This window comes from Eublepharis macularius, chromosome 12, assembly GCF_028583425.1.
Source record: "Eublepharis macularius isolate TG4126 chromosome 12, MPM_Emac_v1.0, whole genome shotgun sequence".
Lineage (NCBI taxonomy): Eukaryota > Metazoa > Chordata > Lepidosauria > Squamata > Eublepharidae > Eublepharis > Eublepharis macularius.
The window spans coordinates 76,724,354-76,751,691 of record NC_072801.1 but is presented as its reverse complement, the minus strand read 5'-3'; the positions used below and the strand labels follow the sequence as shown (position 1 = coordinate 76,751,691).

General features: G+C 50.9%; 1 protein-coding gene across 3 annotated transcripts; it reads left to right on the top strand.

The window, feature by feature from the left end:
- The first annotated feature begins 79 nt into the window (after positions 1-79).
- Positions 80-27,338, top strand: ACIN1 (apoptotic chromatin condensation inducer 1). 3 transcript variants are annotated; one of them, XM_054992425.1, is made up of 18 exons: positions 80-458; positions 3,992-4,057; positions 4,391-4,502; positions 9,069-9,157; positions 9,272-10,540; positions 12,079-12,300; positions 12,450-12,550; positions 15,429-15,567; positions 21,521-21,566; positions 22,233-22,378; positions 22,468-22,623; positions 22,700-22,850; positions 22,963-23,108; positions 23,200-23,307; positions 23,786-23,893; positions 24,877-25,195; positions 25,600-25,703; positions 26,702-27,338. In XM_054992425.1, exons 1-18 carry the CDS (start codon positions 321-323, stop codon positions 26,993-26,995), a joined length of 3,714 nt encoding a protein of 1,237 aa, XP_054848400.1. In that variant the 5' UTR covers positions 80-320; the 3' UTR covers positions 26,996-27,338. The 3 variants fall into 3 exon arrangements, with proteins under 3 accessions (XP_054848400.1, XP_054848401.1, XP_054848402.1); XM_054992426.1 differs by having other exon boundaries at positions 81-458; positions 25,603-25,703; XM_054992427.1 differs by lacking the exons at positions 80-458; positions 3,992-4,057; positions 4,391-4,502; ... (2 more) ...; positions 12,079-12,300; positions 12,450-12,550 and adding an exon at positions 14,024-14,121 and having other exon boundaries at positions 22,239-22,378; positions 25,603-25,703.

The window sequence follows — 27,338 nt, the reverse complement described above, 5'->3', positions numbered from 1 at the left end:
CTGCCGAGTCCCTTCCGGAACTAACTTCCGGGTTGGAGTCGGCGAGGGGGAGCGAAAGGCTCGTCGGCTGAACCGGAAACACCCGAAGTCGGCCGGAAAGACTTGCCCGTCAAGCGAGGCGGCCTAGCAACTTCCCCGACTGGAGCGGGACGTCGAGCGGAAGTGGACGGAAACAGCCGGCCGTTCCCGAAGCGGGAGCGGAGATTCCCGAGCGGGCTCGAAAGGAGTGTCGGAGGTCACCGCACGGCGCCGAAGCCTTCTCCGGAAGCAGCCGAACGCCCCCGAAGCTCCGGGGAGGGCAGGCAGCGGCGCCACACAAGATGGCGGACGGGGAGGAGGTTACTCTGGACGGGAGGCCGCTCCAGGCGCTGCGAGTCGCCGACCTCAAGGCGGCTTTGGAGCAGCGCGGTTTGGCGAAGAGCGGGCAGAAGAGCGCGTTGATCAAGCGCCTCCGCGGGGTGAGGAAAAGGGGTCTCGGGAAGGGGGCCCAGGGGCCCGCGCCGCTCCGCGCATGCGCAGACCAGCGGACAGTTTTGGGCTGCGAGCAACGGGGCCCGTGGCCCTGGGGTGCAGGTCGACAGCACGCATGCGCTGGGCAGTATCCCACTTCTGCCACCAAGGGGTTGGGGTGGGAATCCTCTGATTGCATAAGTACGGAGGGAGGACCCTGCTCTTTTCATTGGGGGATCTACGGGTTCCACATGGGACATTGCTTTGAGGTTGCCCGATTGGGGAGGGAAAGGTGGGACTCCTTTAACAGAAAAGTTGTGTGTGGTGAGGGGGGGGGGGACATGTTAGGATCCTGTTGCTGAATGGAGTTGTCGGTGGGAGTTTGCTTTTGAAAGAGCCTATGCTGATCTGCTTTTCTGTCAGTTTTATGTTTTGCCTTTTTAATCTTACATGTTGGTTTCTGCCCTGATCAACTTCGCCGTTGCGGCTTATTTATTCGTTAAGTTTCCTGCAGGAAGTTCTAGGCAAGTAAATAAGCTTTGCAAGAGGGTACCTGCTATGTCAGAAGATCTCCGTATCTTCAGTAGGAGTAGTGCCGTTCTTGGAAGAGTATAACGTCTTTTGGCAAAGCACTTTATGGTGCATACATGCGCTCTGTCTGCTCCCTCACTTATGAATATAGAGCTCTTTAATTTTGTATGCATTCTTCTCGAGTCATTTAAGATTAGACTTATACAAACTAAGAACAGCAACAGGAAAGAAAGCAGGTCTCTCCTTGGCCGTTTATTTACACTATGTAACTCTTTGTTTAGTTTTTTATACAGATGTGAGATTTGATCTGAACAAATGCTGCAGTTGTTGAATATGCTGGAACAGGAGGGGAGACGAGGGGTAGGGGCCTACAGCGGGGGAAATTAAACCTTATGTGAGCTTTCCTTGTGGGTGAGGTGAATAAGAAAAAAGAGGACTTGGGTACTTTGATGGCAAAGTGTTTGGTTTGGGTACTGTAGTCAGTGAAGCAAGTGCCGGATTTCACTAGCATTTACTGCATTTTATGGGGACTCAAGACACTGGCCTTTTCTCTCCTTGCTCTCTTAGAAACATGTGGCATGCCATAGCAACACTTAAAATTAAAATTTTTGGCTGGGTCTTGGAGTGTAGAGTGCATCATGTAACTGCAGCAATTGGTATAACAACCTGTTAGATTGGTGGTTGTGCTCTCCTATGGTTGACACTGCCGGAGTAGGTTGCCTAAGCCTCCTTTTCGGGAAGGCGCTATGGTTCAGTAGTAGAGCATCTGCTTGACATGTAAAAGGTCCCAGGTCTGATCCCCGACATCTCCAGTTTTTTTTTAAAAAAAGGGATTAAGTTGTAGGTGTTGTGGGTGCCAGGAACTCCTAGAGAGCCACTTCCAGTCTGAGTAGACACTACTGCGCTTGGTGGAGCGATGCTTTGATTCAGTATAAGAGAGTGGAACGTGTGAATCTGGGTTCAGATTTAGATTGAGGACTTCCTGATTCACAGTTACTGTCTGTCTTCATGCTGCCTGTGGGCATGTCACTTGGTGAGTGGAGTTCATGTGTGTGTATGTCCGTACTTCGAAGCAGATGAGGTGGGGGTTAAGCCTCCTTCATTGTGCACCCCTAAGCCTATCCCCATTAGTAAGTAGGCTCTGACTGGGTGGGACTTTGGTCTTAAGTTGATTGGTGGTGGCTCATAAGGTGCCTGAGCTTAGCCCTGGAACATGTAAGGCAGCAGCTAAAAGAGAGTGGGTTTCCCCTGGTAACCACAATCAGTCCGGCATGCTTGGGATTTGACTTCCAAGTCAGTTCTGTCTCATCACAAGGAACCATTGGTGAAAGTGTTAAGTAGTTGTGGCTTGTAAAATAGTAATGGTGCTATTTAGATAGTAACTTCACATAACAATGGTGTTTTGTCAGTATACGCAAGTAACTGTGCCATGCTCTGGTAGTTTAGATACATTACTGGCTGCCACTGCCTTTTCCTTCTCTGTAGGCCAAATTGGTTTGAGTTATGTGAAGAAAGAATCCTCCTTTATTTCATCTCTAGCTTTCTGGCTGCTATTATGAGGCAGGCTTCTTCTTCTACCTTTGAAGAATGTTAAGATGTCATTTTCAAATAATCTGACTACACAGGCATTAAATTGCAACTTTCTCATTACAGTATGACTGTATGCACAGGTGGTTGTATGCACAAGTCAGTCTAACTGGATAGTTCAGGAATGGGGGGAGCATTGTAGTTTGTTGGCTTGCTGGGCTAGATTGTACCCCTGCCTCTGGGTAAGGATTTGCAGTGGTAGTTTTACATGATATTCGGTTATATCACCACTGGACTAGCAATTTGGACGTGGAGTTTAGGATCTTTGTGTGTGCTGGAACCAGTAGCTGTGTCTTGGCTTCAGTTTTGCATCTTTAAAAGGCCAGTGTTATCGTGACTTGCCTTAAAAGATGACAGTCTTACGCAAATCTGAAATGATGAACGGTTGCAAAGGCGTCTTCTGTGATGCATTTGGTGCCCCCTCCCCAAGGGGTGGCCTTGTTCATGTATGTGTGATGACTGATGTCAGCTGGATGATTAATTGGTATCTTACTGGGGCCGTAAGTGACATCCCCTTGAAGATCAGAAGGGTGCTTTGCAAAGGGCTGATCTGGAACCCGACTGCTGATTTCCTCGCATGCTTAGTTATGACGTGAGGAAGTTGAACTGAATTACAGCTTTATGATGGAGAAGATCTGTGGTTTCAGTTGGGTTGGATCAAGAGCACAAGACTGGGTAGTTAGATGATAGTACCACTGAGCTGGGAAAAATATGCAAAAGTCATATACGTTTTTGACTTCCTCTGGGCATAGAGCAGGGTTCACTGAGGGAGTTGGGGGGATAGCTGTCAATTTCCTGTGTTGTGCAGGGGGCTGGACTTGATGACCCTTGGGGGTCCCTTCCAGTTCTGCGTTTCTATAAAGAAATGGCTTCTAGTTGGCTAATGGAAGAATGGCAGGTGATGACATCTTAGAGGCGCCTAGGCTTAGAATGTGGGGTTGACTTGAGTCAAGGGACTTGGGGTGTCAGAAGAGGGAAAAGTTGTTCTTGGAAAGGTCTGAAGAGCAAGGCAGATTATGCTGGGATGAGGCAGTTTGGATTTGTTGTCAGTGTGCCGGGATTGTTGGGTGAGATGGCCATTGGTAGTTGGTTTTGCTATAACTTTGGAACAAGGTTGAGAAACCTAGAGTTGGGCTATGTGGGTGATCCTTCTTGGAGACGATAAAGGAGGTAGTTGATGTCAGACTGTTAATACAATGTTGATGGTAAATTGAGTGGCTGATATTGGGCTGAATGGGAAATTGATGTTGCTACAGTGGTCCTGCTTTTTGGTAGGTGACCAGTGTGGGCTGGAGGTTGTTGATGGACTTTGTGTTTTCTTGAGGAGCTGGGCATGGGGCACTGGGATCAGTCCAACCCTTGTAGAGTGCCAAAGTTCTGGACAGCTTGGGATTCCTTGACCTGGTCTCCTTTTACATTGCAGGCACTGATGCTTGAAAACCTCCAGAAGCACTCGACACCCCACACCACCTTCCAACCCAACTCCCAGGTGAGAGCTGTTAGCTGCCTGCTGAATGTGGCTGAGCTATGGGGAGGCAGGAAAAAATTCCTTTCTTCTCTCCTGTCTCACCGGAACACTTTGAAAGTTCTGCCATAAAACTGGGGTTTAAGCCAAACTGTCTTGGTCTCTTAACTGCCTGCTTACCCCGAAACATACACCTGCGCCCAGATTCCCCTCCTTAAACCCGGTAAAGATCTGGGAGATGAGGCCCTGGAAAGCATGCTCCCCGTTCTAACTTGCTAGACACCGATTGTTTTCTTGAGTGGATTTTAAATTGTGGCATCCTGCCCCTCTCGGGCTTACTTTCTCATGTCTTAGCAGATTGGTGAGGAGATGAGCCAAAACAGCTTCATCAAACAGTACCTGGAAAAACAGCAGGAGCTGCTGAGGCAGCGGCTGGAACGGGAGGCCCGGGAAGCTGCAGATCCGGAAAGTGAGTATCATGTCATAGTAATAATAATACTCAGCATCCATGTGCAGCTTTCCTTGTACATAGAACCTTGTGTACATTATCTTGTTGCAGTCCTTACAACAGTTCTGTAAGATAGGCAGGCATTATCACCAGAATGCTGGCTGTGGATGAAAGATGCTGAGACAGTCTCGGCATTCTGCCTTACCTGAAGCCAACCAGAAAGATTTTGGGCAGAGACACCCTTCCCCACCCCCCCCAGTGGCAGTTCATTCTTTTATCTAATGCATTATGCCTGCTACAAATATAATACGCTCATTCTATCTTCCACGAGTATGTTTTGGAGAACGAGAGAATGAAGCTGTGTTACATTGTTTTCCTTGAGCTCCCTTCAGAAATGGACAAATTCTGGTACAGATGAAAGCAAGTTTGTCTTCTTCTTTTTTTTTTTTGCCCTGCAAAAGACTGTTTAGATAGACTGTGATTGCATACTTAAGAACTTAACTCCATTTTTTGTCAGATGATGTGTTTTTGCGAAATTTGGGAGCTTGTGCCAACTCTGAAACTACTGATTTGTTCACAGATAAATCATCCCACATTAGTGGCATGTTTTCAGATTACTTAAATATTCAGGCCCTGATTTTCTCTCCAGTGGGTACTCAAAGCAGCTTATAACATAATTTTCTTCCTCATTTTACCCACACAACAAGCCTGTGAGGTGGGTTGGGGTTAGAGAGATGGAATAGCTCAAGGTCACTCAGTGTGCTTCCATGGCAGAGTTGGGATTCATACCGGATCTCCCAGATTAAAACAGAGATAGTCAGTTTAAACATGTGAAAGATACACAGGTATAGTGATGGATCAGGGACTAAAGTACAAAAAAGTATATTAATTTCAGAACTCAAGCATTTGGGGGAATATTACAATTGAAGAGACAGACCAAAAGGTGGGTGAAAGGGTGCTATATGTTAAAAGAGAACAGAGATTAAACATTTTGCCTCTGTGGAACTGGGCATCAGTTTCTCGATTAGAACTTCTTCATTAAAGAAGGCAGGATCAAGTGAAGCCACAAGATACCTTGGGGAGGACTCCTAAGCCGATTAAGCAAGTTGTATGTAAAATCAGAGGTAGTGATTAACCAAGCTTGGATTTGAGTTTTCTCAGATCTGTCGTCAGACACGCTGCAAAAAGGAAAGAATATCAAAAGTGTTCCTGTGATTTTTTTTTTCTGTAGCAGAAAAATCTCAATTATTGGTAGGATTTCCTATTAAGTTCATTGTTTTTAGAAAAGACAAGCAGTCTACATTCATACTCCTGAAGAAACAGTGCAGTCCTCAACAGAGCTTCTCTGATCTTAAGCCCATTGAAAGCAATGGGCTTAGACTGGAGTAACTAACTCTGCTTTGGATTGCTCTGGAACTCATGTAATTATTGAACCATTTGAACAGTTGTGGATCTGTGGTGACACAGAAGGAAATACTAATATAATCCCAGATGTCAATGTGCAAAAATGTAAATACTTTATTTATTGCCTTAACATTCAAATATCAAAATGGAGATTGTGATACATTCTAAGGTTAGACAAGATGCTCTTAGAATTGCATTTATTAATTATGGATTGTGATAAGTGCCATATACAGAAGCCAGTTGGAGGATTTTTTTTATTAATCAGATTTGATTTGCTGTTTGGGGGAATTCAGATTGGTATAGTTTACTTGTATTGTTGAAAAAACTGATTTTTAAAATGCCTAAATATTAAAATAAAGTAATTTGTGCTGTCAGTTCAGTTGGGTCGGTCTTGCTTTAGTTTTCCTTGCTATAAAATAGTTAGGAGAATATTCTAGCAGTGTCAGAGACAATCTGCTTTTGCATCTCTGTTTTTATCAAATTGTTAAGAATTTTATTAGTGTGCATGATACAAGAATGTGAACTTGAATTTCCCACATTTTAACTGCATGCTGGCTGCACATCACATACTGCCTCGCTGGGATGTGTGTTCTTGATCCAGAGCACACATGCTGGATTCCAGTAAAAAAGGAAAGTATTTCAGAGGGGCAGACATGTACACGCCTCTTGACACTCATATAGTTCAGAAGAATGTGCTCACCTGCACGTCTGCTTTAGAGGAGCTGGAGGGAAAGTAAGGTGGATCTGCCAAACAGGCTGAAGGCGTTTGAAGCTGTGTGTTGCAGTGGACAAACCTTAAAATGCTACTTTGTAGGTATAGTGGTTCATCTTTTACAGTCACATGCATGCATATCTGTGCATTAAATTGTAGTTTATGGAGGATCTACAGTGTGTATGTGATTGTGTTGATTACTGCATGCATATTGATCAGTTCAGCACACACACAATCCCATCATAGGTCCCTTTTAGGACCGTTGATGTCAGAGGACTTTCCAGTGTGTAGCTCACCTTAGGATGGTACCGGTGGAGATCCAGGAGAAGGTGGGCACTAGACATGTGAAGGCCCAGGGAGAAATCCAGAAAAGTTGAGAGAAGGTGGTTTCCTCACCCAAAACATTCTTTTCAGATTTTCCAATGGAAAAAATTGGGGAATACTGGGGGAAATACTTTTGTTTCTTTTAGAATGAGTGAAACAAATTTCAAGGCATATTATTTATCTTCCTATATTTACACATCACTTTTTTCCCCAGTGGGGATCCATTCTCTTCTCCTCCTCCATTTTATCCTTGCAACAACCCTGTAAGGGAGGTTAGGCTGAGAATGTGTGATTGGGCCAAGGCAACCCAGCAAGCTTCCAAGGCAGAGGAGGAGTTCGAACCCGGGTCCTAGGCTGACACTCTAACCACTATAGTTCGCTGCCTGTCTACAATGTGTAACATGAAAACTGTTGGACCATCTATAGTATTAGATAATAGTAATTCTGATATGCACTTGTAACCATCTACAACAAATTTTCAGGCATATGCTTATGATTGAAATATTAACAGTTCTGGCAAGTAACCTGTAATGTGTCTAATGATTATTAAAAGAGTCCAGTTTGTAAGTGTTACAAAGTTTAACTTGATGATCACATCTTTTGGCAGTCATACATATTATGAATGTTTGAGATTGTTTCTGTCCAAATCATATACTTCCTTTCTTTACTACGAAGTTTGCTTTCTAGTTTCAGCTTCTGTTTTTCCTACCTCTCACATGCTGTGGTAGCAGAGAGGGTACAGCAGTTTATAGCACTCTCTCTTTCAAGTATTAGCTGTATTTGTAATTTTGCTGCTGGAAAACTAAGACATTATACTTCTACATTCCATAAACCCACCAATTATTACAATTTTATTTGCTATTTAATTTTATCTTAAAGCAGCCTAGTAAGTTTAGGTTTGATAGGAAAGTAAGTACTGTATATATCTCAATTTCTATTTTTTTTCATCTGGAGGTGAGGGGAATGGCTTAAAAATTTCTGGAAATGTTACATCAACGGAAGAGGAAAAAAACTCTTCCCTTTAGGTTTCTAGGAAATGAAGATCAGCACACAGGCAGAGAATAGGACAGGCTGGGGGAAGTCAAATGATGCTGTTGTCCTTGCCGGGCTCTTAAATTCCAAGTGTTCTTCCCTTCCAACCCCGTATACATTGTCTCTTACCGAGTTCTTTCATGTTCTTTGTATATGACAAAGAGGTTCTTGTGAGATTCTGATTGAAAACAATGCAATGTGTCAGCTGGGCTGAGGGTACCTGAAGGACTGTCTCTCCCCCCCCCCCTCCTGTTACACTGCAGCTCACCAGTCAGGCCTGCTGTCTGTGCCTGTACCGGCAGGAACGAGGCAGGCGGAGAGTGGAGAAAACTCATTTCCCCACAGTAAGACCAACGTGCTGAAAGCAGCAGTATAAAAACACTCTTATGCATAAAGGGAGGCCATAAAAACATCAACGGGTAGGGCCTGGGAGGTCAGGATCAACAAAACAAGAAAAGATGGGATAGCATTTTAACTAAAAACTTGGGTGAATAGAAGAGCACGAATCCAGTAGCACCTATAATATTAACAAAATTTGTGGTAGGGTATGAGCTTTTGTGAGTCATAGCTCTCTTCTTCAGATATCTGAAGTGAGCTGTGACTCACAAAAGCTCATACTCTATCACATATTTTGTTAGTCTTGCTAACAAGAGTCTTGGACCCTTGCTCTTTTCTTCTGCTATAGATAAACACGGCTACCCATCTTGATCAAACTGGGTGAATAGGAGAGTTTTAACGTGGCATCTTGGCCCTAATACAGTAGGCAACATTCAAAGTGTAGGGCGTTCCATAGATAGGCCACTTCTTGATCGTTGTATTGACCTCCTGTTTAATTGTGCATTGTTTTCTTCTTCACTGTCTCTGAGCTGTCTTGATTAGGTACCTGGAAAGGTGGAATGTAAAAGTACTCAATAAAGGGGGTGGGGCAGAGCCATCCCATTTACATTGACTGGGGGCCAGTGGGCTGAAAGTCTCTTTGCTTTGATCCCAAAAACTGTCCCAGTTGGGTCATGGAGGAACTTGTGTCTCCCCTAGCAACCACTTGCGCTTACCTTTCGCCTCCAGGGCCGCTTTTTTGATCTAACCAGCTGATTGGTTTCCTGTTCCTTTGCTAGGCAAGGGGTGTGTTGTGTCCAGAGAGAGAGAAGAGTCTGATGAAGAAGGAGCCCGAAGACAAGAGCAACATCCTTCACGGGTTAGACAGGTAAATCATATTCTGAGATGGAGGGGGAGGCCCTACAAGGCAAAGGGGTGAAGGTTTAGCCACCAGTTCTGGTGGGGAGCCACTTTGGACTCATTCTTCCCTTGTTCCCCTCAGACCAGAAACATTAAGGCCCCGGGAGGTGCCCATGCTCCCAGCAGTGAAGAGCGGGAGACATCTCTTCGAAGTCGAAGGGCTGTACAGCGGGTGCCCATGAAAGACGAAGAAGAAGAGGAGGAGGAAGAGGAAGAAGAGGAGGAGGAGGACGATGACGAGGAGGAAGAGGAAGAAGAAGAAGCTGCCCTTCTGCCAAAGGGGCAGGCCGTGCCGGAAACATCAGCTGTCCCAGAGCAGGGCGTAGGCCAGGCTTCAGCCCCCATTCCTCCAGAGGCCCAGCTCAAAGAGGCAGTGGCTAAGACCCTGGAGGCTCAGGAAAGTGAAGTGGCCGCGCCGCGCCTTTCTCCTCTCTCTAAGCCTCTGGCTGAGAGGCAGCTGGACCCTGCAGTGGTAGAATGCAGGAAAGAGCAGCAAGTCACCGTCGCTCATGATCCCCTGGAGGGAGAGGAGGGGCCTGGGGTGCCAGATCTCCAGGGAAAGGAGCCTGTTGAAGCCCCAGAACTGGAGGCCGCATCCAGGCCACCAGAAGTACAAGAGGACAGAACAGCATTGGAAGCTGTACAGGAGGAGCAGCAAGGGGTGACTGGGATGCACATGGAGGCCGTGTCAAGCCTGGGGGAGGGGAGAGCTGGTCCTCTGCAGCCCCATGAGGAGGTGGAGGAGCCCCCGGGACCAGAGGACCAGGAGGAAGCTGCAGAGGCCCTGAGAACGCTGGAGGAGGCGGCGGCGGCTGCAGCAGCTCTGGTCCAGGCATCCCCGTCTCCCCCCCAGCTGATTGAAGCACAACACCCCCAGCAAGACCACATTGCAGACGAGCCCCCTCCTCCTCTCCTGACCATAGAAGCCCCGGCTGGATCCAGCCCTCCAGAAGACGAAGCCCCTCCTCAGCTCTCTCGGCCATCTCCCCCCTCTCAGGAACTACCAGCCACAGCCAGCCCCGGTATCTCAGAGGACCGGACTGGCCACTCTCCCTCCCCCTTGCCTCTGCCGCAGCACCGACGCGAGAGGCCAGGAGGCTACAGCTCCTCCCGCTCCTCGTCCTCCTCCGCATCCAGTTCCTCCAGATCCCGCTCTCGGTCCCGGGGTAGTTCGCAGCCACGGTCCCGCACAAGAAGACCCCGTTCTGGCTCTTCTGAGTCACCCCCAAGGAAACGGCGGGCCTCGCAATCCCGGTCCCGGTCTGGCTCTGAGCGACGTTCAAGTTCCTCCTCCAAGTCACGTTCTAGATCTCATTCTAGATCCCGCTCCAGCAGTGAGAGCAGCCGGAAGGTGAGCGAGGTTCTAGGCTGCCCTGCTTCTTTCAGAGCTCGGCAGTGGAGGTTTCAGTGTGGCAACATTCCAGGCTCCTGTGCCAGAGAGTTGCGTTGGTTTAGGGTAGCAGGTTCAGTTCTGGTTGAATTGTCCCGTTCCAAAAGCAACCTCATTCACCCTGCTGGAGAAGTTAGATTTCTAGAAAACAAGACCACCCAGACCTGATGAGGATTCTTTCTGGCAATGTCCCAGAATTTATAGAATCATAGCTCTGGTTGAATTGTCCCATTCTAAAAGCAGCATCTTTTACCCTGCTGGAGAAGTTAGAGTTCTGGAAAACCGAAGATGCCCAGAACTGATGAGGATTCTTTCTGGTAATGCCCTGTGAGAGAATGTGCTGAGGGGAACGTGTTGCTGTGTGCAGCGGCTGCCGCTTCTGCACTGGGCCTGTCTGCCTGTCCATCTCTTAAGTTGGGGGATAGATAGACAGGCATTGCCTGTACAGGTGACAGACCGTCCTGTCCTGACTTCCTCCTCAATTTTCTGGCTCAGAGACCAGTGAGGGAGCAACCAAAACTGCCACTTCAACAGCACACTGTCTCTCCTGGGCACGTTCTGCTGAAGCCTCTGCCGTATCACAGAATGCCTGGACAACAAATGTGTTCTGGTGGGTCAGAAAACCCTATTGTATTAATATTGCACGGTTCAAACTGGGTGTCTGCAGCTAGATGCTGTCTCTCCGTGGAGCTGGAGGGTGGGGGGAGCATCTCATTTGAAGCTGGAACGCCAGCATGCAAACAGTGGCTTCTGGCTTCAGGCAGGCTGCGCTCGGGCGTGCCCAGCACCAAGCAGGCTGATCCTTGGGAGGCTGGGTGGAGAAGGGAACTTGGCCAGCGCAACACCGCCGAACTTCAGATGTTCTCTGATTGCCTCTGGCGAAGCTTTTCAACCCCTAATGTGTGGAAGCCATGAGCAACTTAAAAATTCTTCATGCATTCCAAAGTTTGATAAGAATGAAAGTAGGATTTACAGGTTTCAAACCCGGAGGGGTGGGAAGGTTAGGAAGAACTTTCTTTACAAACATGCTTCAGTCTGGGGTTTTTTGTGTGTGTTGATGTTGGATTTCTTATGCAGCTTTTAGGAAGCCTTTCCTTAGAGTCCCGTCCTTCTTGATGTCCCATACTCCCCTCCAGAACAGGAGTCCTGCTAGGGTTGCCAGCCTCCTGGTGGGGCCTGGAGATTTTCCAGGATTACAACTGATTTCCAGACTACAGAGATCAGTTCCCCTGTAGAAAATGGCTGCTCTGAACAGCAGACTGTACGGTATTAGGTGCAGGAGAGGTCTCTACACAGACCCTGCCCCCCCCCCCCCCGCGCAGACTCTACATCCAAGTTTCCAGGAACTTCCCCACCTGGAGTTGGCAACACTGTCTCCTACCCTGCATTTTGCTTGACTGGACAGAATTGTTCTGTTGTTGCTGATTTCCAAACCCGCTACCTTGCTAGGCTGTCTCAAAGAGCGGGGCGTCTCAAAGATTCTCTCTCTCTGCTTTCAGTCCCGCAGCCCTGAAGCTTCGAGGGACAGCAGCACCAGCTACCCCCACACCAAAGAGTCCTCCCCACCAGGGGAGAGCCCCCCTGCCCACCAGGATGTGTCATCAAGTCCCAGGGAAGAGGGAAGAACAACCCCTTCCCCACCTCCGGACCCCCCGAGACACCCCAGCCATATACAGAAGGAGCAGCACGAAGCAGAAACAGAGCGCGCCATGCCGGAGCGAGTACGAAGCGGAGGATGGGTTTGGAGGGGAGGGTCCGCTCTGTAGGGGTGCCAGCTCCAGGGGGAGGGAGGAGTTGCACATAGAGGTTTGGAAATCTTAAGGCCGTGGATTCCTGGCCCCTTCCTGCTAAACCCGCCCTTTCCCCACAGGACCCTTCAGAGCCCTCCTTTTCCATGGAGGCTCCAGGCCTAGACAGCAGGGCCCCCGTCTCAGAGCCACAGCGTCCCCCTGAGCGGAGGCACAGCAAAAAGTAAGTATCGATGGCTCAGCAGTTCAGGTAGGGAGCGCGTAGGGGGTGAGGGAAGCCCAACGCCCCAGCCCATTGGCAGACAGGACGTCCAAGGAGGAATCCCCAGGGCGAGCAGCAGCCTAGAAGGCCGGTGCTGAACTTCAGTATACAGGAGAGACCAAGGGTTGGCTTGATCCATGTTGGAGTTCCAGAGCCTCTTTCCAGCACTTGGGCTTGGCCCAAGAACACAGGAGACAGTTAATGGAGGGATTCATATGGTGTGCAGAGTGCCTTTGCCTTGACACTGAATAATGCGGCTTTGCCTTACCGTGTTTATGGCTAGTAAGAGGGTGGTTTTGCAGTAAACCTTGAGCTCTGGGGCGTTGACCAAGAGTTATTATTTCAGCCTCTCCTTGTAGCTGACAAAGGGTGCTCTGGCTTTCAAAAGCTCATATTCTGGGAATCCAGTCGGCCCTTAAGGTGCTACTGGACTTATATCTTGCTCTTCTACTGACCAACAGCTTCCCACTTGAAACTCTTTCAGCCTTATTAGGTTTTCTTGAACTTCTCTAGAGTAGCCCTTGCTCACTTTAATATGATCTAAAGCGTCTGACCCAAAGAATCCAAAGAAGGGAGCTTTGCCGCTTGAAAGCTTACAGCCTGTGAATCTGGTCCGTCTTTAAGGTGCTGCTGGACTCCAATCCCGCTGTCCAGAAACAGCACATTCTTTCCGGTAGCCCAGGATCAGTGGTTTCGGGTGAAGCAGTGCCCCGCTCCCCCCCCCCCTCTGTTATTCACCAGCTGATAGATAGTGTTATCTATGGCCCTTGAGACAGCGGACAGCCCTGGGTACCAGAAACCACCCTGCCCTCACCCTGGGGGTGGCGGGTACATTAAGACACCAGATGGTGAACCCGGGCAGCGCTTCTCTGTGCAGGTCAGTCAGTGGGGGCGATGGCACCTCTGCTGCTTGTGTCCCCTGGCCAAGCCCTGGAGGGGCTCAGAGCTCCAAGGCTTTGGCTGTTGCAGCCTCCTTCGGCTCGTTTAACAGAATTCTGCTCCATCCGGAGCACGGTCTGATGGGAAGTGGAGGGGGGGTCCCTGGGCATGGCATGCAGCGGCTTTCCATGCTTTGCCGTCGAAATTGGCCGTACTGCCTGGAGGCTGGGTAAGAAAGGCGGACTATCCGCGAGGTTAATGATCCCGCGGAAAAAGGAGAGCGCCCTTTGGGCTTCTGCACCGGTTAGATTTCGGCCTTCCCTTCGCTGCAGAACAAGGGGGAGGCCGGGTCCCTTTAAAAAGGAAGCCGTGGGAGGGAGAAGCGCTGCAGCCCGCGGAGCTGTCCGGGCTTGGGCGGGGGGGGAGCAGAGCCCCCTCCCCCCACCCTCCCAGGGGCTGCTGGGAAGGCGGCGGCAAGATGGCTCCGCCGCCCGCCCGCCTCTCCGGTGCGCCGCTGCTGCCGCCGCCTCTGCTGCGCCCGCCGCCGCCTGCCCTGGCCGGCCCCGCGTCGCTGCGGCGCCTGCTGGACTAGAGGCGGAGCGGAGGGAGCCCGGCCCGGCCCCGGCCATGCTGCTCTCGGAGAGCAAGGGAGGGTGAGACGCGGCCTGGCTCGGCGAGCGGAGGCTGCCCGCATCCCCCCGGCCCCCACCCCACCCCGCCGACCCGCGCAGCCCGCCCGCCCCTTCCCCTCGCCCGCCCGCCTTGCGCAGCCCGCCCGCCCCGCTTCTCCTTGTCGCCCGCGCTCGCTCATTCATTCATTCTTCTCTCCCTCCCTCCCTCCCTGCCTTTTCTCCTTCCCACGTTTCTCTCCCTGCGCCATTCCCGGCTGCGCGCCCCTCCCCCGCCAGATCTCCTTCCCGATCCCCCCCGCATCGCGCGCTCAGCCCCCCCTCCTGCGCGCTCTGCCCCCCCCGTGCCTTCCCCCCCCCGCCATTCATTCTGGGATCCATTCCCTCGCCCCTCCCCCGCCGCCTTTCTCTGCCTCGCCGCTTCCTTCCCTCCCCCCCTCCTCCTCCGGGCCCCTCTGCCATCCATTTTCTTCCCTCCCCGTCCATCTGCCTGCCTGCCTGGGCGCCCTCCCCTCCCCCCCTCGCACATCTGGGACTCCCGGGATGCGCTCTCATTGGGATGCGCGCTCATCGTTGTTCCTGCCTACCCTTCCCTTTCCCACTGACCTGGCCCTTTCTCCTCCCCTTTCTTTTCTTCCCGGAGTGCCCTTGGGGCACTCTCTTCCTTGCTCCAGGCCCCCCTTCCATTTCTGTCATCCTGCTTCCCCTCCCCTAGTGGCTCAGGCGGTTGTCTGGGAAGAGCTGATGCTCTGGGGCGGGAGGGGGCGAAGTGGGGAAATGCCTGCTTAAGGGGTTCCAGGCAACACGTGGGGTGGGGCCCTGCAGTTTGTGAGCTCTTCCTCAAAGGAGAGGTGCTGGGGCTTTAGCCTTCCCTTCTGGATCCCCCTCCACTGAGCCCAGGTGTGAGGGTCCCGAGGTGGGCAACAGGCGAAGCTCTTTTGCTATGAAGGTTTGGTGCAGAGGGGTTGACCTCTAGTCTGGGAAGGAGGGAGGGGGGTACCTTCATTCAAGAGGCATTTCAGAAAGGTTATTTGCGGTGTTATGGACAAGTCAGAAGCTTCTGACTATTGGGTTGTTCCTAATAAAAGGTATTGCTGAACTTTAGGTTAGAGCTGCCTGTGGTCTTTGCTTCTTCTGATGGATCGGTGGTGTGGGAGGTTATTTTGGAAGGAAGGGGCAGCAAGGGGCTCCTGGAGGGAGGTGGGAAGGTTCTGAGAAAGAGGAACCTCTGGGGAGAAGCTTTCTTGCCTCCAGGCCCCAGGCAGAAAGGCTCTCCCTTCTCTCCGAAAGGCCTGCCTGCAAGTGACCCCCCTCTCCCTCTCTCTGTGCAGCGAGGAGAAGCAAGAGGTGCCTATGGAGCAGTCGGAGCCCCGACCTGAGAGCGAGGCCCCCGAGCCTGGCTCTGACGATCACCCTTCTGCAGAGCCCAGCGGCCCCGACGTGGTCCCTGAAGATGAGGAGAAGAAAGAGGTAGTGTGGTGGGGCTCCCCTCGATGTCTGGGCCAGGGGGACCCCAAGGGGCAGAGGGCTGTGAGGTAGAGGTCAGCACGGGGCGGGGGTGCAGGGAGTGTAGAAGGAGGCATTGGCCATCTCTCAGTCAGTTGGATCCTGCATTTTGGAAGGTGGGGAAATAGCCTTGGAGAAGGAGGAATCCGCGCGGTGAGGGTTGGGTGCTCAGTTAGGTCGTCGTTCTTTTGCTGAACCCTGGAATAGTGGGGTGGGATAGTCCTGTTCTCTGGCATCTGGTCAAATCAGACTCTTTTCCTTTGTCACCTTTTGCACTTGGGAACATTGAGCCAGGGCTGCAGATGCCTCAGGGTTCAGTCTGTAGAAGCACAAGAAACCCACAGACTAGTATTGGGCAAGCAAGTCAGCTTTAAAAAAAAAAAAGCAGAAAGTTTCTAGCCCTGGTAACTGTGAACACGCTTGAAACTGTGCAAGACAGTGTTTTCTGCGATCACTACAGCCAGTGAGGTATCTAAGTAAGAGTTCCATTGGCTGGGAGCGGGGTTTTCGGGGCTTTCTGTAGAGCTGCTCTCCCTTCCCATGCCTAGCAAGACTGGAATAAATTATGCAAATTGGTAAAAATAGACTGGATTGTGCAAATCTGCATGATTTGCATAATTTATGCACGGTGCAGATTTTGGTTTGCCTGGCTACAGAATTCTGTCTTATTTTAACCTTATGGCGTAAATCCAGTGGCGCGTTTATGCAGGTGGGAAGAATTTCCACTTGCAGAATACAACGTTTTTACTACTCCCCCCCCCACGCTGCAGCCCCCCAATGTTATTCTTGGCACAGCATGGGGGGCTTTGGGGGCTGTTGTGGGAGGCCAGAAAGTCACACGTCACAGTTGGTAATTCTTCCATCTGCAGAAATACTCCATTGGATACGACCCTGAATTATGCGTTGCCCTGCCTTAAGCCAACAGTTTATGTTAATATTTCATGCGGTATAATGGCTGCGTGAAGCTGCACACCAAGTGGAGGGGAACCCTCCCCTCCCCCCATCTTGTACAAATGGTTATTAGCTAGCAAAGACCCCTAATTGGGGGGGGGGCTGAATATTTGTTTGCTGAATGTCATTTTATTGGAAGGTTCGTTTTACCCACCCTCTTCCTTGCCTTATGATTTTCAACAATTGACTTGACCCCTCTCTAAGCCTCGTCCCTTCAGTCAGCTGTGTGAAAAGGAGGCTGGTGGCCAGGGTGGGGCAAAGCTTCTTTGGGGGGACACAAAAGGACACACACACACGAGCCTTCTCTTTCCATGCTGCTAAGAAGAGGGTAGGGGTGGGGCCAGAGCTTGCTTCCCCCCATCCTAAAGATAGCTTCCACAACCCCGTTGATGTTCTCCTCTGGACTCGTTTGTTCTGATCCCCGTTTAAAGAGGCTCCAATCCACCGGGAGTTCGAAAGAGAGAGAGAGAGAGAGAGAGGACCGGAGAGAGAGAGCGCGAGTGTACTTGGGCAGGCGGCGCAGCCTCAGGTACTTGTGGAGGTGGATGAGAGATACCATCTTCTTGGCCTTTCCTGGGAACCATGTCTGCTGCTGCTTTGTGGAAGTCTCTAAGCTCATTAGCTGCACACCGTTCTGCTAAAGAATGTGCCTCTGGGAGTCCCACATAGTCCATCCATCAGTCTTTCTGATTCTGCCGTCCCATGTTTTTGTGGGGTCAGAGAGCCATGCTTCCTGCCTGGAACTGCACCTGTCTTCAGCAGGTTCCTAGTTAAGCTCCCAAATCGGGGTGCTACTGCCTGAACTCCTCCAGTACATGGACTGCTGGATGAAATTGGTTCTGAGAAGATTGAGAGCTTTGCCACTACCTGGGCCTCCTGTTGTCTTCTTGGTGTTGTCCCGAGTTCCCAGATAGGAGGTCTCCGCTGGGCATATGAAATGTCTGTACTTCCTGCCCACCACTCAAGCGTTCTGCTTGTGCAAGAAGAGCTTCAAAGACTTCTCAAGTACTGTTGTATAGCCTGCTGCCCAAGAAGAGTAATCGCAAGCTCCTTTGGCAGAGGCTCTGCCACCAGCGAAACTGCTGCCATGGTTTTTGGATTCCTCCCTTTGAGTAGAGGCAGCCCAGAGAACTTTGTCCACCATCTTGGAATTTCAGCTACCTTTGGGAGACTCCTGCACCTGCTCAGGTTCTTTCTTGGCCAAATGCTACGTCTCAAATACTCACCTCCTGGGAACCTGGGCTGCTCCTCTGGTGGTTCTGCTGCTTCTACAACTTGTCTTGGGAGGCATCTTCAGGTTTGGAGATCTCCCTCCATCCGGATCTCCAGCGATGTCTTGGGTGTGTAAAGTTAGCCAGCGTTTGCAGATCGGACCCCGTTCCTTCTCAAGTCCTGGTTTTCTCCATTATGCTGCAAGGACTTCCACCTCCACAGAATTCTTTGGAGCTGCCAAGTGTCGCCTGAGAGGACTTTGTTTGCATAGGGTTCTCAACACGCTGGAGGTCCTCACCGTCAAGGGCTTCCAGTGTCTTGCTGCCACCTCTGGGATCTCTTCCAGAAAAAGGACTTTTGATGCCAGTTACCCTGTTCTCACCTGGTGTTTGGACAGTTGCCCGTGGCAAATTCCATTCTCTGACGTGCTTGTTGACGTTTTCTACCAAATCCCACAAAGTTCCCACCGCTGACGGGACTCTGCCTGCACCATTGCTAAGCGCTCTTACTGGTCAGTCCCTGCCTGCCAAGAACTGATGCTTTGATCCTCCCTCCGCCCCCTGCCTTGCCAATGGGGGAGGGGCTTCTGTCTCGCCCTCTCTCCTCCGGGACACTTTGACTCCGACCACCATCCAATCAAGCGCTAGGTTCCTACCTACCACCAATCAACCACCACCTCTCTTGTCACCCAACCCAACCAAGCACGCACCTTTCAGGCCAGGGAGGGCTCGTTCCGATTGGACCAGCCGTTGCCTAGATACTGCGCACACACTGAGGTGCAATTGGCTGAACAGAAGACCCTGCCCCAGGTGTGAGAGGGTACCTGGAGCGCTTGTCCTAATTTGCTTTGGGTTTTTTTTTAATTTAATAAAGAAAAAAGAATCAGTTGCTACTTCTCCCGGGGGTGGGTGGGTCCTGCTTTTAGTTTAAATGGAGGGTTTTCTCCCCTTCTGATTTTAACAATGGGGGAACTTAAGCCTAGTTTGTGTGTCATCCTGGTTTGGCCTTGCCCCCATCCTTGCTTGAACTGAGGGGTGTGTTGACATTGGGATGGGGCTCTACTCCCAGCCGCCTGCTCCATCCATTTTGGGGAGACCTGCTGTTCCAGAATAAAGTGGACGTGCAGTAAGCTAGGAGCTCATAGGACAAGGCGAAAAGGAGGACAAATGAAAGTTAGGTTCACTTCAGCAAGAGGCTCATCTTAGACCATGTTCCGAAAAACTACTACTACACATTCACACATTACTGAAAACTACTGGCTCCCATTTGCCTGAAGTGGGAGCCTGCCCCCAACAAAAACTCTTCCCTGTAGCTTTGTCCCACGTCACACTGGCAGCACACGAGGATCGTGCTGTGGGGTGTCTTCTCGCTGCACCGCGGTCAGCAGGGCCTAGAAGAGGAGGCTGCACTGGCCTGGGAGAGCAGCTTGCGTTTGGTGCCACCGCCACACGTGGCGAGTGGTTGCCGGGGCCATGCTCTTTCAGCGGTCCTGGGTTTCCTTAGCCGTGTGCAAAGTGGGTCTGAGAGGGGCAAAGCGTCCGGACTCCCTCCGGAAGAGAAGAACGTAACATTGGTTCAAGTGAAGGTTGTCGGAGCTCGGTCCACTCCTCCGGCCTTCCCAGCCTGCTGCTGTTCCTTAGAATTACGTTCTTTTTGGAGAAAGCAGGTGAGCAAAAAAAGTAGCCAAGTGTGCTTAATTTGTCCAGGTCGGATCCTGCCATCTGGCAAGTCTGCTTCATTTTCCAGCCAGCTGGTTGTATGGGGAGTTGCCGTTGCCCTCAGTGGTTCTGTGTGTCCCAGAACTGTGTGCATCTGTGCAGACTAGCAGGGTGGCTATTGTGTTGAACTTCCAAATGCATCTTGACTACAAAACCTAAATGCTTTTTGAATCCCTAAAATCGGGAAGCATTTCAGAGGCTTTGACAACTAAAATTGGGGCTGGCGTAGCCCGTAGCAGTGGTCCCCAGCCTTTTTGGCATAGTGACCCACAAGTCCAAATTTGACTTAGTATGGTGACGCACTTTTTGAAAAAAAAAAAGATCATGCACAAATGAATAAAACTGCAGAAGCCTGGGGCTCACATAGGCTTCACGACCCACGCAGGCTGGGAAATGCTAGCCCATAGCTTACATGAAAAAAAAATCCAAAACCTCCTTAAATTCTTTATTGGCTCTTCCCCCGTCTCCTTTCCAAAACAGCCATAGCCTCTCCATCTTGGGCTGGACTAGGCTGCATATGTCTGGCTCGCTGCACCTTATAATATATTCACAGCACTCTTTTTTTTTAAAATTAGCCTGCTTGTCCACATGTATCTACATCACCCGACCGTGGCACATTGTGCCACTGCTTCCCTGCTGAGGTTGTCTGGAGAAAAGTGTGTGGGCAGGCCAGGTGAGTGACTGGGGAATGCTGTTCCAAGGGCGGCGGCGGCTTGCAGCATTCCCATACGACTCTTCATTGGGCAGGATGGAAAGCTAGGACTTGACCTCTGTTGCAGGCTTGCGCGTGACATCACCTGCATGGACGTGATTCCAAAACAAGGTGTCATCTGACCTTACTTGGTGTGCAAGGTCAAATCAGCATCACAGTGCGTCTGCACTGCACAAAGCAAAATAGAACAGACCTCCTATAGATGATCTTGAGATTTATTTAAAACATGTTTATGCCAGCTTTCCACCCAAATAGGATCCCCAAGGTGGAGGACATTTGAACAGTAACTGCAGTAGCACAGTGGTTAAGTGGTTCGGCTGCGAACCAGCACTCTACTGGTTCGAATCCCACTACTGCCATGAGCTCAGTAGATGGCCTTGGGTTAGCCATCCCTCTCAGCCCCAGCTCCCCATCTGTATTGTGGGGATAATAACAACGCTAACGTTCACAGCTCTGGGCAAGGCACTAATCTGTCTAGAAGAGCAGTATATAAGTGCAGTCGTTTTATTGTTAAAATAATTCAATAAAAACATATAATAACACCTAACACCACCAGAAGCATGGAGAAAGGCAGTAACCATGAATGGGGGTATGTCAAACACATGTTTGTTTCAAGAGTCAAAAAGAAGGGAGTTTTAACTCTTGAAAGCTGATACACTGAAAGTCTTGTGGGTCTCTAAGGTGCTACTGGGAGTCGAATCCTGTTCTTGTACTGCAGACTAATAGAGCAACCTACCCCAAGCTATATTTATTTAGGGATGCTTTGTACACATTCTCTATGAACATGCTCCTCAGCCCTTAGCTTATAAACTATATTGTCGCTGTACAGTGCCTTGCCTAGAGTTAGTACCAAATCGGTTTCAAAATCTTGTATTACTAACCTTGTACTCAGGAGGACTAGCATCTCAATAACAGCTTGTGCGGTTCTTCTTTGACCTTGTGGGGGAGAAGCCTGTTTCAGTATTCAGCTGATGGTCTGCTGGATGAGTGCTTTTGTGCCAGAGGAAGAAAGGCGAGCGCAGCACTCGAAGGGCTTGAGTCTGCAGAGAGGGTACCACGTATTCCATCACCGTAGAGCTAGTGAGAGGGTTAAGGCAGGAATTCTGCAACGTCCACTTTATTCTTGAGTGAGCAGAGAACCCTTTGCCCGTATTCCCACTTGGGCCCCTCCATTTTTTATGCCCTGTTCCCCTTCCCCCAAATATGGCAGCCACCTTCCAGAACCCTGATGCTGACCTGACTCCCCCCTCTGTGTGGGGCTTCTCTCTCTCTCTCTCCCCCCCCTCCCTTTCCCCCCTTCTTTCTGTTCCCTCTTTGCCTGCAGGGTTCAGCCCAGCCTAAAGCCTTCAAGAGAAAGATATCTGTTGTCTGTAAGTAACAAGGGCTCCTGTGTGGCTGCAGAACTGACGTTCTCGGCCTTCTGAGCCTTTTGGGGAGGGGGAACTTCACCTTGGGGCGGTGTTCTGGTGACTTCTGCGGGATGTAAAGTTTGACGGATGCCCTGCCCTGCCTTTCAGGCCTCTGATGCAGTTGTGGGGGGGGGCATTATCCTTTCTATGTGTTGCCATAGGGTACAGCTTTGGCCAATTTTTAGAGGAAGGACCTTCATATTCACCCTCTAAGGGCCCTCTGGAGGGCTGCGAGGGAATGAAGTATACTGTTACCACTTGACTTGGTTTTGAAGCACGTCTTGAGCTCGTGACCAAAGTTGGGCTGATGCCCTGGAACTCATGAAATAGTGAAAAACTGTGCCTTTGAGCAGTGCCAGGTGCATTTCCCTCAAAGCCCACTCCCGTTGGAGTTCAGAGAAAGAGGTGCCAGGTCAGAGTGTGTGAGTTCCAGGTAGCTTTTTAGTGCGGCGCCTCACTGTAGTGTTGCGAGTTAGGGAGAGATTCAGTCTTCCCGTTACTGGCTTCTACCTTGGAGACTAAACGAGGGCTTCCGTCTCTGTCCCTGGGAGGCCCTTGAGTTGAATCATATGGGAAACTGGGTCCCAACAAGGAATCTCAGCCTTGGGTCTGCTCTCTCGGGTGCAGCATCAGCAGTGGCCAAGGGGACACCAGCAGCGACAAACAGTGACACAGAGGGAAGCCAGCCAGGAGGCCGGAAACGGCGCTGGGGGGCCAGCACAGCTGCCACGCAGAAGAAGCCTTCCATCAGCATCACCACAGAGTCCCTCAAGGTAATTGAGCAAGCCACGCAGAGCAGGGCAAGGTAGGCCTAGTGGTGCCTGATCATCGTAACCTGATGCATGCTGCTTCTGTTTCCCAGAGCCTGATCCCAGAGATCAAGCCACCGCCAGGGGGCCAAGAAGTGGTGGTGGACCTCCATGCCGATGACTCACGCATCTCAGAAGATGAAGCGGAGCGGCACACAGAGGAACCGGCCCACGAGAAAGCCCTCAAGATCTGCCGCACCGTTACACAGGTTTGTGTGAACAGCTACCGTTGTGGTGTAACTGCGTCCCAAGATCTGCAGGTCTCAACACTCGTTTTCTCCACAGGTGGTACCAGCTGAGAGCCAGGAGAACGGTCAAGGAGAGGAAGAGGAAGAGGAGGAAAAGGCCCGTGAGGAAGAGCCCCCTGAGCCCCCTCCTGTTGTTGCCGTAGAGACTGTGCTGCCACCACCCCCTGTAGAACATGAAGTGAAAACAGGTGAGGGAAGAGGACACTTGGGCGTCAGAAAGAGGCAGGAGAGGGAGGGTGAGAAAATTACCTTTTGTGTTTCTTGAACCCTTCTCGTTGCCCTCTTTTTCCCACTCCGCAGTCACGCTGAGCGATACGCTGACAAGGCGGTCTATCAGCCAGCAGCGTTCAGGTGTGTCTATCACCATTGATGACCCGGTCCGCACGGCTCAGGTCCCCTCTCCCCCACGCGGTAAGGTCAGCAGCATCGTCCACATCTGCAACCTGGTGAGTCTTGGGGCCTGTAGGCGATGCTTGGGAAGTGAATGGGATGAGGGTCTGTTGGCTTGACTCTAACCCTTGACTGTCCTGCATGCAGGTGAGGCCGTTCACTCTGGGGCAGCTGAAGGAGCTGCTGGGCCGGACGGGCACATTGGTAGAGGAAGCCTTCTGGATCGACAAGATCAAATCCCATTGCTATGTCACGGTGAGTAACTTGGCTTTGCATCCTGGCCCCTCATGCTGGAAGGAGAAAACCTTGTTTTAGGAGTGCTGCTTTTGGCTGCAGAAACACTGGTAGATGGTTGTGGAAGATGCCCCTCCGAAGCGACTTCGTATGCTTTGTGATGCATTTTCCGCAAGGACAGTGCTCCAGAAAGGCAGTAGTAGTCAGGGGCTAGAAATTTACCTTTTTTCTATCTCTATAATCTGCAAGAAAGAGATGAGAAATGAAATTTAACAAATTAAATGAAATTAGCAGTTAGAAAGATGTCAGGCTGTTACCAAGTTTTGCATAGAACGCAGCTCCCCATAAAATACAAGTATGAAGCAAAGATCTCCAGCGTGTCTCCTTGAGGGAACGTTTCCGAGCCTTCCGGTGTCCAGGAACGACAACTTCCAGCCTCAGAGCATGTTGAGAAGCTGAGCTAAAACTGCATTTTCGTTGCCTCCTCTTCTCTCTCCAGTACTCAGCGGTGGAGGAAGCTGTTGCAACCCGGAACGCCCTCCATGGGGTCAAGTGGCCGCAGTCGAACCCCAAGTTCTTATCAGCTGACTTTGCTGAACAAGATGAGGTATGAACATTGGTGTTGTGCATCAGGTTTGTTCTCTGCCTGCCTGTCTCAGGAAGGGGCTTGTGGGAGGAGAAGCTGCTGTCTGCACCGATTTGTGCCTCTGGGGAGGTTGAGGACAAAAGATTTCTCCTTTAATGCATATTTTCCTACGGAATTCTTTGGCATGGGGGGAGGACGGGAGAAGGGCTGTAGAAGAAACCCTGCCTGCCATGCAGAAGGTCTCAGGTTCCAGTTCCTGGCACCTTCACTTAAAAAGGACCAGGCGTTACATGCTGTGAAGAGCTCTACCTGAGACGTTGGAGGTCCGCTGTCAGTCCGAGTAGACAGTACTGGCCTTGATGGACTGACGGTTTGATCCAGTATTGTTTTTTAAACAACGAGGTGAAATCTATGTTATTGATGGGCATTAGCCTGGAAGGTGGTGATTGGGAACAATAGTAGCGTAGCTGTGACTGCCGGATGCTGGGCACTACTAGAGGACATTACTTCACTTTGCTTGTACGTTTGGGATATCTCACAACCCACAGAGAGGCTTTCTCGGTTGTGAACAGAAACCAGCTTTTCCAACATAGCAATCATCTTTGAAGATTGGAGTTGGCGAAGGCATGCTCAGTGCTAGATTGGAAAAAGGAAACAGATTACATCATTGCATAGAAAAGTGTTTGCATCATTGCACGTTGGACCTTATTTATATTTGAGTACTTACCTTAGACTTACCTTTGTATGTTAGCACTGGTTGGATGAAATGTTCTAACAATCTTATTACTGTATTTATTGAATTTTGATATTTATGTTACGTATAGGTTTAATTATTAGAGCACTTTAGGCAGTTGCACTTCAAGAATATTTGGTGAAATATATACATAAAAACCCAAAAAATATTGTCGCCTTCTTGGTGGAGATGTCTCCTCTGGTTGGTTTCAGTTTGGGGTCCTGGTGCTAGGCGATTGTGTGTATTGGATCCATCTCTTTCTTTTTTGCAGCTGGATTTCCACCGGGGTCTGCTGGCCGAGCGTCCAGCAGAAGCAAAGGCCGACGAACCCTTGGCGCTCCCGGGGGTTGGCCCAGCAGCACGAGGGGAGCGTGAGATGCCCCGGCGCTCAGAAGCACGGGAGCGGGAGGCAGCCGTGCGGGAACAGTGGGCTGAACGGGAGCGCGAGATGGAGCGGCGGGAGCGTACGCGGGCAGAAAGGGAGTGGGACCGCGACAAGGTGCGGGAGGGGCCACGCTCTCGCTCCCGCTCCCGGGAGAGACGCCGCAAGGAGCGGCCCAAGTCGAAGGAGAAGAAAGCGGAGAAGAAGGGTAGGCTGAGTTGGTGTAAATGGAGGCAGGCATTAAATCGTCTCCCTCCCATGCCATCTTGGGGTGGGGGGGGGCTGGCTGGTGATCCCGGCAAGGCATTTCAGAGAAAGGAACAGTGGAAGGAAGGGCTTGGTGGGGACGTCGTCCCCTTCCAACCAGGCTAGACTTCCTGTATTACCAGGCTGCTGCGTCAGTATGACACTGGAGCCACATGTGCCAGTTTTGTTACCGCCCCCCCCCCCCCCCCGGGCTGCCTTTCAGTCTGCTGCCTCTAATTGCCGCCATTTTTGTAATGGAGCACCTGGGCCATGCCTCTCTCTGCCAAGCTTTGGAGGCTACTTTTGAATGTCTAAAGCTGAAGTTTGATGCCCCTCTTTGACATTTGCCCCCTTTTTGCCCACCAGCAGAAAAGGCTCAGGAGGAGCCCCCTGCCAAGCTGCTGGATGACCTTTTCCGCAAAACCAAGGCAGCTCCGTGCATTTACTGGCTTCCGCTCACAGACACCCAGGTAAGAAACGGCGCGACTCAGGAGCTCTGGGGAAAGATGCTGCTTTGGGGTTTGTGGTGACGTGGACAGAGAGCTCCTGGCTTTCCAGCCGTCCTTAATTCTGCTTTCCTTCAAAAAAGCAAGAGTTAGCTCAGGCGGCCTGGTTCCCCCCCCCCCACTCCCCCCAATTCTGAGTGGAAACCTAGGAAAGACTGCATCGGCCTCTGCACCCCCTGTAAATTTTTATTTTGTGTTCGGCGTATGTTGGTGAGAAAGAGGAATGGAATACAGCAGATTACCGAGATGTAAACCAAGTCCAGTGTCCATGCATAGTTTGGTTTGCCTAATACGGGGGGCTCCAGCCTTTTTGTGCCTGCAGGCACCTTTGGCACTTGCCAAAGGCGGTGGACGCAACTTCGAAACGGCTGCCACGGGCAGCGGAGTCAGTAACAAAATGTCAGACAGCAGGGTCATGCATCACTCTAGCAGTAGCTCTTCAGGATTTCAGGCTGAAGTTTAACAGGATGTCTTGTAAAATGAACATGCGGTATTAAAATATTTTCTTGTATACACCTTTACTCGCATAGTGAAGATCTGTCCGGTGTGCGGCAGCTGCTGTCAAAGCAAAGTTTTTAAAAATCTGCACAGCCAACCATATCTTCGGTGGCCAATCAGAAGCCCGGTTGGGCAAACGCCCTGCCCAGTTCCTGGTCGGTGCCAGGAAAGGTGTTGGTGGGTGCCATGGTGCCCATGGGCACCACTTTGGAGAACCCCTAACCAAATACATACGGCTGCTAGTTGTAGGGAAGGAGCAGAGAGTCATCCAGGCCACTGACGTTCAGACCAGAGAGTAGGCTTTTTCTGTCCCAGAAAGATGAATGAAAGCTAAGAACAGAAGGATTCTTCCCTCGTTCCGTATTCTTGGGGCTGGCCTTTCCCAGTGGGTGGGGTGCCACATACTGGCAGGCATCCTCTCACTCTTGCCTTGTTGTGTTTTCCTCTGCCCTTTTCTCACCTAGTATGTTCAGAAGCAGGCAGAGCGAGCGGCCAGAGCCCGGGAACGCGAACGCCGGCGCAAAGAACAAGAAGCAGAGGAAGCCCGCCAGCAAGAGCGCAGCCGTCAAGCCGAGCGGGAGAAGAGGCGGGAACATAGCCGAGAACGGGAGCGCGAGCGGCCCAACGCGACGGGAGGCAGGGCCAGCAGGGGAGGCGAACGCAGTGGCCGGGATCGTGAGCGACGCGAGGCAAAGACCCGCCACAGCCGAAGCCGGAGTCGCAGTACACCTGTACAGGACAGGGGGGGGCGCCGTTGAACTATTCCAACATCTTTACTTTGATCTTCTGAGGGGAGGGGGTGGCGTCACTTCCCCCAAAGCTAGCCCTGGTGGGTGGGTGGGGGACTGGGGCAAACAGGTTTGGGTTTTTCCTTTCCAGCAGCAATGAGGGGAGAAGAAGGGCGTATGCGTGGAAGGGCCCCATGGCTGTCTCATCTTCCTCCAAAGGGGGAGCATTTCATCCCTTACCCCACCGCTCCTCTCTTTTCCTGGGGCCAGTTCCCTCCCCATTAATTTGTATTTTATTTTGGGGAAATGGTTTTTTTTTTTTATTCTGATGATACAGGAAAGAGAGCATAATAAAGAGATGGCGTTAGTTTTA

Excerpts from the sequence above, each read along its gene's own strand:
- ACIN1 (XM_054992425.1), top strand. The coding sequence starts at position 321 with ATGGCGGACGGGGAGGAGGTTACTCTGGACGGGAGGCCGCTCCAGGCG. Across the intron at positions 22,851-22,962 it reads AGAACATGAAGTGAAAACAG|TCACGCTGAGCGATACGCTG; the intron begins GTGAGGGAAGAG and ends CCCACTCCGCAG. Across the intron at positions 25,704-26,701 it reads TTCCGCTCACAGACACCCAG|TATGTTCAGAAGCAGGCAGA; the intron begins GTAAGAAACGGC and ends TTTCTCACCTAG.